Source organism: Malus sylvestris, chromosome 2 (genome assembly GCF_916048215.2).
Source record: "Malus sylvestris chromosome 2, drMalSylv7.2, whole genome shotgun sequence".
NCBI classification, from domain to species: Eukaryota; Viridiplantae; Streptophyta; class Magnoliopsida; order Rosales; family Rosaceae; genus Malus; species Malus sylvestris.
Genome location: NC_062261.1, coordinates 6,346,051 through 6,363,239, shown reverse-complemented (window position 1 = coordinate 6,363,239; position 17,189 = coordinate 6,346,051). Strand labels below are relative to the sequence as shown.

At 35.6% G+C, this 17,189-nt stretch overlaps 2 protein-coding genes and 1 long non-coding RNA gene across 3 annotated transcripts; 2 read left to right on the top strand and 1 right to left on the bottom strand.

Moving 5' to 3' along the window:
- The first annotated feature begins 4,752 nt into the window (after positions 1-4,752).
- Positions 4,753-5,855, top strand: LOC126606519 (uncharacterized). Its single transcript, XR_007617237.1, has 3 exons — positions 4,753-5,284; positions 5,402-5,474; positions 5,651-5,855. It is a non-coding gene; the product is annotated as an uncharacterized LOC126606519 (long non-coding RNA).
- Positions 5,856-8,763: 2,908 nt separating this feature from the next.
- On the top strand, positions 8,764-10,060 carry LOC126606511 (RING-H2 finger protein ATL16-like). The gene has a single exon (XM_050273901.1). The coding sequence runs from the start codon at positions 9,048-9,050 to the stop codon at positions 9,606-9,608; it is 561 nt and encodes a 186-aa protein (XP_050129858.1). The 5' UTR covers positions 8,764-9,047; the 3' UTR covers positions 9,609-10,060.
- An 85-nt stretch (positions 10,061-10,145) lies between these two features.
- Positions 10,146-12,586, bottom strand: LOC126606502 (vacuolar protein sorting-associated protein 2 homolog 1). Its single transcript, XM_050273890.1, has 5 exons — positions 12,344-12,586; positions 11,483-11,613; positions 11,097-11,201; positions 10,711-10,971; positions 10,146-10,445 (listed from the first exon to the last, which is right to left on the bottom strand). Exons 1-5 carry the CDS (start codon positions 12,378-12,380, stop codon positions 10,302-10,304), a joined length of 678 nt encoding a protein of 225 aa, XP_050129847.1. The 5' UTR covers positions 12,381-12,586; the 3' UTR covers positions 10,146-10,301.
- Between the last annotated feature and the right edge of the window lie 4,603 nt (positions 12,587-17,189).

The window sequence follows — 17,189 nt, the reverse complement described above, 5'->3', positions numbered from 1 at the left end:
ATCTTCTAATCTTGATTTGAAGGTAAACCTTACAAAAAAGTCACTCGGATTGGATATCGTTTAGTCATCTAAATGTATAAAAGAAATCAACAGTTGATCCTAAATATGCTACTTGGTACATGCACCTTTGATTTATTCAATAGATTTAGATGACTAAACGATCACGATTCAAATGATTTTTTATAGGGATGATCTTCAAATAAATATTAAAAGATTGAATGTCTCCGATTATAATATCTTTATGGTGAGTATACATTATTTGCAAGTGGGAAATGAGCATATCCCCAAAGGAAGAATGCAAACATTATTCCAGTAATTATTTGTAGTAATAACTTCTATGTAATCTTACTCTTTTTTTCAAGAAAAATATTATTATTCTTGTATATGTTAAGAAGAGGCTCGCATGTGTATATATATTAACATTTCTTTTCTTGTGTTCTCGTTATTACTTGTTAGTAGGGATCAGCTCGGTTTGGTTTAAAATGGTCTTGAAATTGTGAACCAAATCGAAGAAAAAGACTCGGTTCGGTTTGAAAACCAAGTTTTTTCTTTTTTTGCATGGGGTTGGTGGCATGTGATGTGGATGGCGCGGCCAGTTTCCTAATCAAGGAAAAGGTCGTCTTCAACTCCAAATTATTTTAATCTCAGGTGTGGAGAATGAGGAAATTAAAATATAAATTAAACTAGCAACTTGGCTTCAGTGTTTAGGGTTTAACAATTTTCCTTTATCTTCTGGATCAACTCTCTCAGCTGTCAATCAATATTTTGTTGTTCCAAGTTAAGGCTGTGTTTGATCAATTAATTTGGGGGGCAAGTGGCATTTACCAAGGTGGTGGAAAGGTTTTGATCATTTATATGACGGCGTGAATTCAAAACACATCAGTGGTTAATTTAACAAAACCTATTGCGTGACAAAAAAAAATTAATTTGTGGAATAATGAATTGAAGAGAAGTTGACAATGGCTTCTGCTGATCGGATCATCTTTCCCTACCGTCGGTGTGGGCTGTATATGGGTTGTTAGGCCATCTCCAACTGAATGGTCCAGATGGCCGAAAATAGCCTAAAAATCGTCTCCAACCAAGGGTTAGGCCAAAGAGCTTGTGGACCCCACTAGATAAAAAAGTGCCAAAGGGCCAACCGGCCGGCCCAAAGTAGCCAGTTAGCCGGCCCCAGCCGGGCTGGAAATCAGATCCCACAACAGCTAGTTGACGTCAGCTAGCCATTATTTTTGAATTTTTTTTTAACAAAATTTGTTTAAAACATTTTAAATTTTTTTTCCCTATAACTTCCTAAACCATTAAACATTACATAACATTAAGTTACATGAAACAATATTAAACAACAATAGATAACATTAAACAACATAAAAAAAACATTTAACAACATGAAACTTAAACAACATTTTTAAAAACATTTAACAACATGAAACTTAAACAACATTTTTAAAAACATTTAACAACATAAAACTTAAACGCTTATTGCATGCTTCTTTAGGCCCAAAGATGTGCAACAATGACGTCACTTAGCCGTTTGATTTGAATTTAAGTTGTAGTTTTTAAATAATAAATTATGTTTGGCCCTATGACCCTTTGGTCCTCGGTTGAAGATGATTTTTTTGTGACAGGGCTAAAATGAGTCATCTGGCCCTTTGATCCTCGGTTGGAGATGGTAAGAAATATGGCCCTGCACAGTTCATTAAAATATTAATTTCTTGAAAAATCAGATGGCTGAAACGAGTCATCTGGCCAGTCTTTGGTTGGAGATGACCTTAGTTGGCTATATTATATCTAAAGTGGGCAAGTCTTTATATAAGCATTTTAAACCACTAAATAGACCAAATGCAAACATGAAGATGAAACCAAAATCTTGCGGTCTCCATTGACCCCTCAAGTTAACTCTCTCAAAATCCGACTGCTACTTTAAAACCTCATCAGGTCGATTTTCTAGCCGAACCACGATACGTACAACTAGAATCCTGAAATTTGAAAAATATTACTTTGTGCAACCCTGTCTTTAATTAGTTTAATGTCACTGTCGTAAAATGTTACAGGAGAAGGATGAGCACAACAGCCACCAGATGTGGAAGCACTTCGAGATGGATGGGAAGAATCTGTTTCCAGTTCCATAATTGATCCTTGAGATTTGAAATCGATACAGTTGGTTAATGAGTTTGCCCACGTCAATTATTTTGGTTATTTCATAAAAAATCTCGGTTAAATAAGGATAAAATAACAAAAATACTCTCAATTTAATCCTTATTTAACAAAGATTTTTCACGAAATAACCAAAATGATTAGTAGTGGATAAACTCAGCGACAAGTTCCATCGATTTAAATATCAGAGATCAAAGTAAGGAATTATGTCAATTTCAAATATAGGACGTTACTTGTACGTACATAGAAGTCCTATATCGTTCACTTAAAGCATACCATGTGAATTAGTTAGTGATATTATATGACGGTTGTAATATTTACACCAAAACAATTTCATTAAATTGAGGTCATGTACAACTAATCAAGGAATTCATTAGGTGTTGTTATGTGCTAGAATATGACCAAACCATATTTCTGAAGTAATTGATGGCGATGAAAGGGCGAGAGCGTCTATATTAGGATTGGAATTTTCTCATGAACTTTAGGGTGTCGAGATGTGATGTGATTTTAATTAGCACAATGTATCAATTAGCTATAATAGTCTAGTTGTATCTCTTTTTAATGTTTCAAATAGGTCCAAAAATTAAGTTTCAATCTCCCCTTTCTCTCACAACATTAGGATATCTTTCACTACAAGCTTCGAGTTTCACTATTTGTTTCTTCTTGCACTCTAGAAATAACATGCCCAAAAGTTTATTGTTTTTTGCGTTTGACTTGGTGTTGGAAACTTGGGGCCAAAGAAATTGCTTGAACAAACCATTAGGCTCATTCTCTCGAGTGAGTCTTTCTCTTCGTGTTTGAGACTTTTTCTTCATGTTGAGAGTTTTTCTCATTTTTAGTGTGAGGCTTTTAATCTTGAGCATATCCAGTGGTGTTGACCTTAACTTCGGCAGGGGTCAGTGGCCTTCCTCCCCCCCCCCCCTTCTTTTTTTATTTCTTCTTTTTCTCTTTTCCTGGAGTCAACTGATCTTTCCTCCTAATTTCTTTACCTATCTGTACAATTCCTTTGCCCCTATGGATATCCCTCCTTCTGGCTCATCCCTATTCCGATCTTTAGCCATGCATCATGTTGAGATCATGTGTAGAGTTTCAGTGTTTCCACCGGCTCAAGTGTTTCCAACACCAACAACTTCTTTACTGGTAGTGTCGCTTGTGGGTTTCCACAGGCTTTATCTTGGTAGTTGGCTTCTCTTGATTAGTTGTCGGCTATCCGATTTTTATGGTTGTGCTTGAGGAGCAAATTGGAGTTAGAAGTTGCGATTGATGAGGCGATGCTCGACGGTTGAAGTGGAATTGGATGATCGTGCGGAATTGTGGAGGCGGAGATTGCGTTGAGGTTTTTAGTTTATGTTGTTTAGTTTTGGTCGTGGGCCTATATGTTGGTTGGCTCATTTTGTGTTTTGTTTTGTTTTTGGCCTATTTTTTGTTTGTTTATATGTTTACTTTGGGCCTTTAGTTTGCTTGTATATATGTTTTAGTTGGTTGGTAATAAAAAACAACTTTTTACCCAAAAAAAAGAAAAGAAATTGCTTGAACGAGTACCTAGGTAGAAACTGATTAAAAAAAAGTGTCTAGATAGGGGAGATTTTTCGATGTACCGGGAATACAGACCGATACATTAAGTGTTATACTATAAGTGTTGGAAAATTTAATAATAATATTATTATATTAAATTTATTAATAGAATGAAAATTAGAAGTGGAGCCTTTTGGTAGAAAGAAGTGGAGCCTTTTGGTAGAAAGATGTGTCTAATCAAATGAAGAGTTGCAACTTTTTACTCTTCATGAATAGTCACATGTTTTCCAAAGAGATATCTCATATTCTATAAATAGGGAAACCCCCTATAATCACAAAGAACTTTTCATCATACATACATGTAGTGCATTAAATATTAGAGAGTCTCATTGAGTTCATACGAGAGAGTTTTCAACACAATCGTGGTTCATGGAGCCTTGCGATTTGGAGTGCTACTATTACAGGGACGTCGTCGTTGTATCTTGGGAGACATGCGCTGATCAACCATGAGCATCGTAGTGGGGCGTAAACTTGTCTTAAGGACAAAGTTTCCAACACTTGCCTCGACCGTATTTTCTAGGTTTTTCTAATCCATTCTATTATGTTCATTTAACATTGATTACTCATGTGCATGTATTATTGTGATATATAATTGCATGAATTATTTCTTGATTTTCTATGTGATTTAATATAGCAATTAGACCCAATTTTTCCAACAATAAGTGGTTGTAATTTTTTATTTTTTTAAGTATCAAATCACTTATATAATGATACTTGATGTATCAAACCGTAATTCCAGCACATTAAAAAATTCTCCCTAAGTAGAATGGAAATTGGTAACAATGATAATTTTGTAGACCTTCCCACAAATATGACATGTCTTTTGTGTACAACAACAAAAACAATACCAAAAAAAAGAACCCTAGCAAAGTAGATCATAAGTAAATCATTAAAGAATAAATTAATTAACTAAAATACAAAGGCAGTACTTATAAACCTAACACAAAACATAAACCATAACTAAACATAGCAAACGCAAACAAGAAGAAGATGAAGCTAAAATTTTGCCACCTCCATGCAGGGGCGGAGGGACCATAGGACCACAGTAGTCCTAGGCCCATCCTGCTTTTGTTTATAACTAAAAATTAGTACTACTTATTATTTTATTATTTTCAGTTAAATCATTCATATTTCCTAGACAAACTATCCGGCCCTCTTTAAATATTTTAAGAATATCCGGCCCTCTTTAAATAACCCTAAAGCCTACCTATAACCTATTCCAACTTCCAACACTTCATCTTCCATTCATTTTCCCAATACTAAAAATTAGTATTTTATTATTCTCTAATTCTAGCCGACTGTTGCTCTTTGCTAGTTTGAAAAAATAGTCAGAACACTTGAAACACCCCTACCCTCTTTTATATTTTAAAATTGTTTTAAAGCCTTAATTGGTGAGCCCGTGGGGCCCACCTTGTTTATTTTTTTTATGTTTTCTGATCTCTCTCTTCTTCTTCTTCGTTTCTCCCTCCCGTAGCTCTCTCCTTCTCAACACTGCTTCTCTCAGTCTGATCCCTCCCGTGGTACACAAGCCGTACAGTGTATCAATCTATCAAGAGTATGAACTTCGAATCTTCATAGTTGTCATTTTCAATTTTTTTTTATAATTTGCTAATTCATATATGTTGTCATCTACAATTGTAAATTAATTTAACAAATAATATTTTTTTTGCAGATTAAAGAATTCAATTATTCCATCATTCCATAAAAAAGACATTGAAGTTTAGTTAATTGGTCAACAACCCAAAGTATGTATTTTACTCTCAATTCCTGTTACAATTTTTTGTTTATAAATTATGATTAAATTGATGTCTTGCAATTTCTCTTAACTATTGCCTAATTTGTTTTAGTTTGTAAAATTAGCATATATGTTCATATTTCTTTTAATTTAAAGTTAGTCAATCTATGTTTTTTTACTTTTCAGTTATGGAAAGATATTTCAAAAGAAAAACACAACCTGAGATATTAGAACCGTCTCCAAAGAGTCCAAAGAACAATGCAACGGTTTCAAAATATGAAAACTCGTCGAGGACAATTATTTTAATTATTGGGAATATGTAATATTATCAATGCTATGTTATTTTGAATTTTGGTTACTTTTCATATACATACTATGATGTTTTGGTTAACAGTTTTGTAACTACTATCGATTTAATTTTTTTTAATATTTGTGAGAGGCCCCTCCTAATCCGAAATCCTGGCTCCGCCACTGCCTCCATGGACCCTTCAAATTAACTTTCTCAAAATCCGACTGCACCTTGAAAATCTCATCAGGTTGTCTATCCTCTAGCCGAACCACGTTACAAATAGAATCCTGAAATTTGTAAAAGATTACTCTGAGGTACCCTCTCATTAGTGCAATATCACTTTTGTAAAGTGCTACGGGAGAAGGAGGAGCACAGTAGCTTCCAGATCTCCAAGAACTTCAAGATTGATGTTCAATGCTTGTCTCTTACTCCATACTTTTTTATCATGATCTTCCATGACCCATAAGTTCATGAACGTCTCTCTTCTATCAAAATAAATCAAACAAAGGCGACCTTGGTAGTCCACGAGTTGGTTGGAATTAAAACATTCACTATCACTTACCGGCCGGCTGAGGTAATTTCCCATCGATCTTCATGATCTTCCTAATAAAAAGCGAATACTTGGTTGTTCGTCAGAAGCCAGTACACGTGCCGCATGCTGTTACACAAGGTTGGTGAAAAGAACTGAAGTAAACACAAGAGGGTAAACTAATAATATCCTTCAATTTCTTCCATGCCCAACTGTTTGAATCAAACACCTCGCCCATTAGGTTGTTGTAGCTTTTTAGTTTATGATAAGGGGCTTGTAGACGGAGATTGGAGTTTTAGGGTTTGAGAATCGAATAATCTTGTCCCTTAAAGGTTTCGAGCTCGATCAACATAACCATGGCAGTTATTCAGGTACCACAGAGGAGCTTCTAGGGTTTTGGCTCATGCAAAACACTAGGCCATGAGTACTATTCACATATTTCATCTAGACAGGAACAGGCATGAAGTTTAGTAGCGATGAAAGTATCAAAGTCTTGTTGGACTTGTTATCAACAGACCAAGGTTGATGATATTTGTTCTGAATTAAAAACCCAGAAACCGTGTCACTCCTCTTACAAAACAAATGCCATAACGATGAGTCATATGTGATGTGATTCCAGTCCTTGGCTCATGCAAAACACTAGGCCATGACTACAACCACTATTGAGTGATTTGATTCGCGTTAAAATCTGATAACATATTTCAGAAGAGATGGTGGTGAGGCCATTAGAGCTCGTTAAAGAAAGGCGATGCAAATTACAGTGGGATCCTCCTCTACGGAGATTTGAACTATAGAGCACCTTTAAGTTTTTTTTTTTTTTTTTTTTTTTTCACAGTTTTAGATCAAGAGGTTTAAATAGCAAGATGCTACTAGACAAATATTAGGTCAAGAGGTTTAGTTCTTTGAGTAAATTGTAGCAATGGTTATTCAACTTTAACTCAATTGGAGCAATGATTCCTCAACTAAAAATCTATTAGCATTGGTCCCTCAACTCATCAAAACGTGCAGCTATAATCCCTCAACTAAAAATTCATTACCAATGGTCCCTTAACTCTAATCCAACAGAAGAAATGACCCCTAAACCTTAACCCAATCGGAGAAATGATCCTTCCAACATAACTTATTTTGACAAAATTTTGACAAAGTTGACGAAAATGACCATAGCTATACATTTTGATGAGTTGAGGACTAATGGTAATAGATTTTTAGTTGAGGCACAGTTGCTCCAATTTGATTAAAATTGAGGGACCATTGCTACAATTTACTCTTAGTTCTTTTGGTTTCTTCATGAGTAAGTCCTCCAAAACTATTTTATAGTAAAAAACATTTAGAAGTCTCATATTGAGGGGAAATTTTTTTAGGAAATGTCTATTATTGAAACCGACTATTGCGCTAGACAGTTAAAAAGGCATTCTGAGTCTCTGCATTTAGACATTCTATATTTACCAGTTAATTATTTATACAGTTAACTTCATCTAATGAGATAAGATTTGGTTGTTGTTGTATGTAAGTTTCAACTTAAATTGAAAAATTGTAATTATAAAGCCATGGTTTACTAATTGAAGGACAAATAATTACACAAGATTAGTAAATAAAACAATCGAACAATAATATATTTAGTTAATTGTTGTCTTAGCCAAGAATAAGGCGGCAGACTGAAAGTGAAATAATTCTTATCTATAAATTTAAGTCCCTCTCAAGTCTCATCCACCCTTGCTGCTATCTTGTGTTTAACTGTGCATTCCTTTTGTCTCCTTCCAATCATTCTTATTCTTTACCCCCCAAAGATAATTAAACAAAGTTTATTATTTCCACAACTACATAACCACCACGGCTTTTCGATTAACTACTTGTTATAATGAAAATGGTTATCTTGATATACTAGATTAAGAGCTCGTTTGAAAGAGTTTTTAAAATGACTAAAAACGTTTTTGGTGAAAATATTTTTAGAACCAATCTTAGTACAAATGTACGTAAATCCTAGAAAAACTTAAATGTTTCTTAAAATGAGCACATAAAAAACACTAAGTGCTTTTGAAACTTAAAACATTTTCTCTAAAAGTACTTTAGTCATTTAAAAACACTTCCAAACGAGCGTCCAAACTAATTTGTTAATACATTCTCTAACATAGGTGAAAATTACAATGAAATCTCTCAACTGTATTGAAGAATGTATATAAGCAAATGTGTCAATTTTGTATGTCTAAGACTAAGTAATATTATTCGTTGCATTCCTAATTTCATTAGTAGTGTAATTATGTAAATCTTAGTAGATTATGTGCAGAATTCTACAATATTTTTTAGATAGTTTTCTTGTCGTAATTGTATTCCTTGGAGAGCAAGAATTCTCTCTCCCTTATTAATATAGATAAAAAAAACAAAACATGAGAAATATCCTTTACTAATTCATCTACATAAAGACACAAAGCACAAGAAATATAAAACACGAAATTCCTCACAAAACATGAGAAATATCCTTTACTAATTCATCTACATAAAGACACAAAGCACAAGAAATATAAAACACGAAATTCCTCAAGCAGTTCTCTCCCTTCCCCTTCCGCTGGTTTCGTGCTTCTCTTTTCCCACAGTAAAATAGGCCAACAAGATGATTGTTATTTTAATCTAATTTAAACCTAATTAATAATAACAGGATTAGAGTAGAGAATCTTCTTGATGAAATTAAAACAACTACCTAGTACTAATTTAAGGCCTCTCCTCCTCTCCAAATCCTCTTGCTACTTTCGCCAAAAACCCCCAAAAAAATGGGTTACAAGCTCCACACAATACAAAGCCCTTTTTCACAGCCACCACAGCCCCCGTCTACTCCGCCACCAAAAACCAACTTACCCATGTTCTATTACGGCCTCATAATCGTCTCAATAGCCGCCATAATCCTAGCCATGTACAACCTTATCTACGTCAAACTGACTTCGAACCGCCACGATCAGTCTCCGCCACCAAGATCATCAATCAGTTTGGTTGATCTCTCAAGAACAAGGAGGAGTAGGAGCTTTGGGAACTTGGACAGCTTCAGGTACAAGAAGAACGAAGGGTCAACGTCAAAAGATGAAAGTTGTGTCGAATGTGCTGTTTGCTTGTCAGTTTTTGAGGACGGAGAAGAAATAAGAAAGCTTCCTACTTGCAAGCACTCCTTTCATGCTCCGTGCATAGACATGTGGCTCAACTCTCACTCTGACTGCCCGCTCTGTCGCACTCCCCTGCCGGCGAGCTCATGGAGTCATCCGCAGCTGACTACTACGCCGGAGGAGAATTCCAGAGAAGTCCTACTAGCAAGCACTAGTCCTTTCATGCTCCTTGCATAGACATGTGGCTCCACTCTCACTCCGACTACCCGCTCTGCCGCACTCCCCTCCCAGTGAGCTCACGGTGTCATCTGCAGCTGACGACTGCGCCAGGGGAGAATTTCAGGGAAGTCCTGCTACTGTGAGCTTTCTAGGGTTTCCTTTTTTCGGCTTTTTTTTTCATTTCCATATCTAGGGTTTCTTGGATTTTGTTGGTTTGTGTAGGACGATGGTATCAAGGAGTGGATTGTAGAAAACAAGGATTAGTTGGAGATATTTTTATGATTATCAGAAACACGTTACGTGATATACCATTCCACGTGTTATAATAAAGATAAATGATAGAGCTGATACCCTTCTTTTAGGGTATATTAACACAAAACAAATCTACTTATTGTAGTTTGAGTAGAATAGTAATGTTACTTGGCCATGTTCATGGTATACTCGATTAAGTGAACGGAGTGTAAACATATTTCACCTTTCAATTGGTTCCATCATTGTGTTCAAGCTCAAATTCCCCTTTCACAATTTAGATTAAATTAGAATATTGCTCGAATATTTTTGTGTACAAACTCATCGAATGTAATTTTATTAAAATATGTCCATCTCAGATCCTGATTCGATAAATTCCGGCATAAATTTCTCACAGATATTACAATGCCCAAAGTAACTCCCATCTTTCACACTATGCCAATAATATACAAGAGATGAAATCTACATCCTTCTTAAATTGTCTAGCCTCGCCTGTAAATCACTATCTATCCCACCGTCATCAGCTCCAGCTGCCGCTGTTTCAACTTGTGGAACTTTGTTCTTCGCAGCCGGTGCAGCAACGGCAGCGGATGGTGCATTAACAAGCTGCAGAGAATAAGAAAGCCGAAAAAATTGTTATTGCTGCTCCAAAAAAATTTAATTCTTGGTAACCACAGTGGAGAGGAAAAATGTAGGAGTGTGCTATCCACACAACCCTTTTTACTTCTTACAGACCCCTTATTAATTTTTGTCCCTTGATCTTCTTCAATTTGTCCGATCCAACGGCCGAAAATTAAAAGGGTATGTGAGAAGTAAAAAAGAGTGTGTGGATATCACACCTCAAAATGTATTTCTCGACTGATGTAAGTACCTCTTGGTTGACGTCAATTCCAATCTCATCAAGAACTTGGCTCACTAGTTCGTCGGTTTCCTCCTCTTCCTCATCTCCTTCCAGCGCATCATCAATGGCATCGCCCATCACCTCAGTTGTCAATTCCATCTTCTCATTCTGCCTCTCAAATTCTTGCATGATTTTCTGCAGTGATGGCAAGTTCATCTGCCTGTTCATCTGGCCCATTGCCTTTGTCACTCCTTTCATCGCCTCTCCCATAGCTTGTGTCGATTTCAAAGTCTGGAAAAGAAAAAGTGAATTTTAGAAACCAACCCATCCAATATGATAACAAAATAATGACGGTGTTAAAAATTGCGAAAGAAACTTTCATTCATATAATTAAAAAGGGATAATGTAGGATATACCTGAATTCTAAGAGATACACCCTGGAGTTGTGATTTGAGCTTGTAGAACTTTTCAATCTGATGCCGTGTTCGAACAAGGTCTTTCGCCATAACTTTAACAGCTCCCTGAAACAAAGTTGGACAAATAAAAACCACAGTTAGGCTTTGTGACCATCAAATCAAAGTCTATACACTACAAGATAAACAGGGAAAATGTTCTACGCATGTATAACACCAACTGCATAACTAAAACTCAGCAACAGATAATTAGGCAACAATGAGCCGAGGGAGTTTAGGTCTGCGGTCAACAGTAGATCAGCCACAGAGCGCAGACAGAGGAAGATACTAAAATCGACCTTCATGAACAATAAAGCAAAACACCAACTAGCAGAGAGAAAATAACATACCATCTGCCCTTGCTTGGCACTTTTCTTAATCTCTAGAATTAGTTTCTTCTCTTGTCCTTGGAGAGCTCCTCTCTCCCTCTCTATTTCTCGAATAGATTTGTCCAACATCCTCTTGTTTTCCCGCAAAAGTTCTGCAAATCTCAAATTCAGACGCATGTATACAATTTCAGCTTATAAAAAAGTAATTCTTAAAGAACACTGATATGAATAACAAAATAGTGTTACGTGTCCAGAAACCAAACAACCGGATTACCAATTGAGCAATCAAATTCAGATATCGATGTGCAAATAACGGTGTATAACGCACAAACCAAAGATTATCAATTATTATAGACATCCTTGTGCTTCAAGTGCTTAGAATTTCTTCATTTCGTCTATACATAACCCAACTGAAGGTTACACATTGCAAATTTACACACCACTACAGGTTCAAATCTGGATATCTGGTGGAATTTAAGGTCTATAATCATTACGACGCCACCTACGTATACAGATATATTGAAAAACTAAGCACTGGAAAAAGCATTGACTAACTAGATTGAATTGTAAAGGATTAAAATTTTATATCAGCTCCAATTGAGCTTCCTAAGCACAATCAGCTCCAAATCATCAATAATTAGCAACAAAAAACATTAAATTCTTTGAGTAACACATAAATTATTTAAATTTCTGGTAATTGCTCCAATCAGTCTCTCTATAATTTCCAAATTTATTAAAAAATAACACAAAATTCCCAATTTTGTTTGAAGATGTTACAAATTTTACATCAGGCAAGTCAAGTATCACAGAAATTCAACAAATCAAAACCCTCAATAACATAAAACCAAACCAAATTCACCAAAACCGGATCAATCTACGAACCTGCGGGCGTTTTCCGCTTCCCGAAGAGGAAACTCATGGCGCCGGATCGAACGGTTGAAAATCAATCCGAAACTTCTCCGGTTCGGCCTGGATCGGATCGGATCGGATCGGATCGTCTCTGCGCGCGTTCGACTCCGATTTCTCAGAAAACCGATTGAATTCGTCGGCTTTTCAAAGCTTTTGCCTCTCGATTCGTCGAGCTTTCCCTTCACGCGGTGTGTTTGCGTAGTGGTTAAGGAATGGAATCGAAGCGTCGTGGACGACGACGACGCACCTTAAACGCGGCAAATCTCTGGTGCTGGGCCCCGCACGATCGTTCCTTTTTCGCACCCTTTTTGTTAATTTGTTTCTCGAAGGCCCAATGGACTTTCTCAAATTGCATCTGAGGCCCGTATGGTGATGTTTGGGCTTTGAATTGAGGCCCATAGGTGGGGGTCGGCGTTTTTGTCAGAAGTTGGTTGGTTAAACCGCACGCGGGAAAAGGCGTCTGGCGTTTTTACCTTTTTTTGTTTTAACCGCCGAGTGAAAGCTGTACATTCGGAGCTGACAGCGACAGAGCGCACGGGTGCACGTGGGGAGCATTGGTTTTAAAGACACTGGGAAGACGCAGACAGGGTTCAGGGAGTCACGTGCGGGTTTGTCCCACTACGTCGTACGTAAGAGTATAGTATACTATACTGTTCCTTTAGCATGCACGTTCGGAACTCACGGTTTGTTCGGAAGTGCTTTTTTAAGAGGTACTTATTTTATAATTCTCTCAAAAAATTGCTTATAATGAAAGCATAGAGTAAGTTTCATAAACATTTCGAGTGTTTATTGAAGAATCGGTGTTTTTGAAAATTTGTATGGCCGTTTAATAACTATTTTAGTTTTAATTTTTATTTTCTGTTGTTTCGAATTTGAACACTTTGATTCAAAATTATTCGAAAAACTATTTCTTTGCGTTATCAAAAATTGTCTTTTAATTTTTTATTCTTTTCTTAACTAAAAACTAATGATAGTTACTAAACAAGTTTTCTTTTGTCAGGTTTTTCCTTAAGTACAAAACTGTAAATTGAAAACTGAAATCGAAAGTTTTCAAACGGCCCCTTAAACTTTTCTATTAAAACCATGTCCAAAATGATTATGAATCCACAAAAACACTTTTAGTCATTTGGAAACAAGCTCTAACCGATGTTTGCTTTAAATAAGCCAACAGGATCCTGGAGATTCGTGAATCGTGTCCATTCATCGTACATCGTGCGATCAATTTTTATCAAGTACTATTTGTGTTTAATTTTAAATAAAAATATTTAAAATAATTTATGACCGCACGATGTACGATGAACGGACATGATAGACGGATCTCCATGATCCACATAAAGATGATCCGGCAAGGATTTGGTTTCTATGGAGTCTAACTATGGGATGCGTATTCGTTCTTTATTGAAGAATGCGTTGTTGCTATGAAATTCAAATATCATTTTCAATAACAAAACCTACTAATTCGATACATTTTCAAGAATATCAACAACGGTTAGTTCTCCTTCGCAGGAAACTTTTATTTAATGACCAAATATTGAACAATTTACTACCATCAGTACTCAGAATTGCTCTTTCAAACAATAAGCGTAGTGGATTTCTATTGCCTATACAAAATTCTACGGTGCTCCAAAATATAAGATATTTCAAACTTTTTAACTATTAAACCTTAATTTTGGGAAATTTGGAAAAAACCAAAATTTTGACTCCATACAGAAATTATAGCCACCTTTTAAATTTTATGATAATTATAATCAAAATTTAATATAAAAATATTAATATACCCATAAAGTTCTCCGATGAACTCCACTTCTTTCTCCTCCGTAGTCCACCATAGATCTCTTCGACTCTTCCTTCTCTAATTTGGTACTTCTGTTCTACTTATACAATCATACCCAAAAAATTTGACATTTTGTTGTTTGCTTCTGGAGTCACAAGTCTGGAGCATACACGTATAAGCAAATGCAGCAACATAAATTGATTTGGGAATGGTTTTCTCTGCGTCTGGTTCCGTTTTCTTTCTGGTTTTTCTCTACACTGCCGTAAATATCCAAACTTCTTCCGCCTTCAGATAATCCCTTACCAAGTAAATATGCCCTGAGCAAAGCTACATTTGGGACAGAATTGTAGATTTGGCTTTTGGGTTTCATTTGAATTCCCAGAGATTGCCAGCAAATTTATGCTAATGAGGCAATTTGTCCTCAGTGAACAAGATATGAAGAAACAGGGTTTTACTTTTCAGCAGAAATGAAGCTTTCTAGGATGCCACACTCCGTGAAAAAGCCAAGTTTAAGGGTGTATGAGTAATTTTCTTTTAAGTTTTAGTTATAATTGTCATAAACTTAAAAAAGTGATCATAATTGTATATGAGGTCCAAATTTTGGTTATTTTTTCCACATTTCTCCTCAATTTTTGTGTATTGGACCAAAAATCTAACAATTATAAAACCCATAAAAAAATGCTAAGGAGACTTTCTCAAAGCAAGGATTCTCCATAGACTCTCTGTCACTACAAAGTTTAACTTTAATTTTCCTACTAACATTAAATATTATGCAAAAAATATAAGGTGAAAATTTTATTTTGAGAGGATCTAGGACATGGTTTCTCTGTCCTACCACTTCCCATACACTCACATCCCCTCCTATTTGTACGGTCACGGTTAAGTCATATCAACATTTTATAGTATTATTATTTTTTATCTTATTATCTCTATGAAAAAAATCAATATAAAATGTTGACGTGACTTAACCGTGATCGTACAAAATAGAAGAACGTGAGAATATATGAGAAGAAACGGGTCCCTTCTTAACATTTATCAACCCAAAATATCCAATATTCCGAAACACTGGATAAATCCTTGCAGCTGAAAAGACAATTGCATAATTTTATTTTGGACTCACATAGGTTATGGAAATCATGCAAATAATGCAGAATGGGCAACTGGCATACTGGCAGATTGCAGAGAACCTAATCAGTTATCTGCAGCGGCCACCCATTGAGATCATTAGTCACAGACAAATATGGAGAAGATCCAACCACAGATAGCTGGTGCGTTGTCCTCCTGCAGTCCTGCTCCTCCATATGTATCTGCTCTGTGTTCATATAATTCAAATTAATTATATAAATAATTTCGTATTAATTGGCTCACATGCATTTGTTTTAAATCATCCTCCGTTAATCAATTTTCCAGGCTATTTGCCACGGATTTATGCACGGTTGTTGAGAAGCATGAAGTGATTTATTTGGTAGATTGCAATTTCCCATTTGTTTATACGTGCTTATGCGATTACTAGAACGATACGGTATTCTTATTCACTAAGTGAGAAACTTTAAGTTTGTTTCATGTAGATAGTGAGTTTGATATCATATTTTGCGGATCTCGCTTAGCTTAAATTATTGTTATGTTGATCATGTTGGTTTTCACTAAAATGTGTAGGTCAAATTTACAGTTTGACAAAAAGACATTACTGATTGTGTTTCGCCCTTAAAGATTGAGATTGGTGACCACAAATATAAATTGATGACATGTATTGCCTTTAGATCTTCAACTCACGTTAACACATTGATTAAACAAGATATATAGAGCCATATATTAATTTAATATCTTGACTGACTAAATATTCCCTCTCATTTCACTACAACAACCACCAAATATTATTTCACTCAACAGGATTGACTGTATGAATTCTAGAACGTCACGGTATTCGGTTTTGCATCGTCTTTCCAAGCCTTCCTTTACCCTTTTTGCATGAGCCTCTGTGTTATAGTCGCACCTTCTAACTAGATCATCTGTAAATTTTTAGTTCACATGTCCAAACCACTTTAATTAATTTTCTCCTATCTTATCTTCAATTGCGCTGCTCCTATTTTACCTTTCATTCCATTTCACTAATTTACCAATTTTTTGTTATTTTTATTCTAATTTTTTTCACTTTTGAGAAGCAATTGAGAGCTAATGTGCCCAAAGTCAATGAAAGGGGCCAATATGGGTGTCCCATTAACCATCCCAAGAATATATAGATTTGAAGATCAAAGAACTTTAATCTTCTATGGTGTAAAAGTTTGTTGGGATATATGCCTTAATGCTTGATCCTGCAAATATATTGACTTCTTAGATTCCTCCATGAGTGGCCCCCTCCTTGTCTCCCAAGCTTCAAAACTCTTCTAATTTCAATCCCTAATGTCATTTCTGCACATTCAGATCATCTTTAAGATTTAGCATTGCCTTCCTCTTCATGGATGTTGCAATGTGTCTAATGGCCAACTCAATAATGAATCCTACTGTATCTCTACCGAGCGACGAGTAGAATTTTTTGCATTCGACTTAAATATGTAATGAAATATTATAAGTGACAGAATAATCTTGCTTTCACAATCTATTGAAATTCAATCATTTCGTATTTGTAAGAAAAGAGCATATTGTAATAATGGTCTCACAACTTTAACTGAATTAGAGCAATAGTTTCTCAACTAAAAATATGTGATCGTTGGTCTCTTAACTCATCAAAACGTGCTACTATGATTTTTTTCGTCAATTTTATCGAAATGAGTCACGTGCTACGCATATGATGTTGAATCAAGGAGCAAATATGGAAAACCAAATGAGAAAATTGTAACAATGATCTCTTAACTTTAACCCAATTGTAGCAATGGTCATTCCACCAACACTCATTTTGACCGAAGTTCTAGTAGAATGAACGAAATAGACTATAGATATACGTTTTGATGAGTTAAGATACTAATGATCACATATTTTTAATTGAGTAGCCAGGCATCACGATTTTTGAAAACCCTTGCCAATCCTGCTGTGCTGACCAATCAAATT

Excerpts from the sequence above, each read along its gene's own strand:
- LOC126606511 (XM_050273901.1), top strand. The coding sequence starts at position 9,048 with ATGGGTTACAAGCTCCACACAATACAAAGCCCTTTTTCACAGCCACCA.
- LOC126606502 (XM_050273890.1), bottom strand. The coding sequence starts at position 12,380 with ATGAGTTTCCTCTTCGGGAAGCGGAAAACGCCCGCAG. Across the intron at positions 11,614-12,343 it reads GAAGCGGAAAACGCCCGCAG|AACTTTTGCGGGAAAACAAG; the intron begins GTTCGTAGATTG and ends TGAGATTTGCAG. Across the intron at positions 11,202-11,482 it reads GTGCCAAGCAAGGGCAGATG|GGAGCTGTTAAAGTTATGGC; the intron begins GTATGTTATTTT and ends ACTTTGTTTCAG.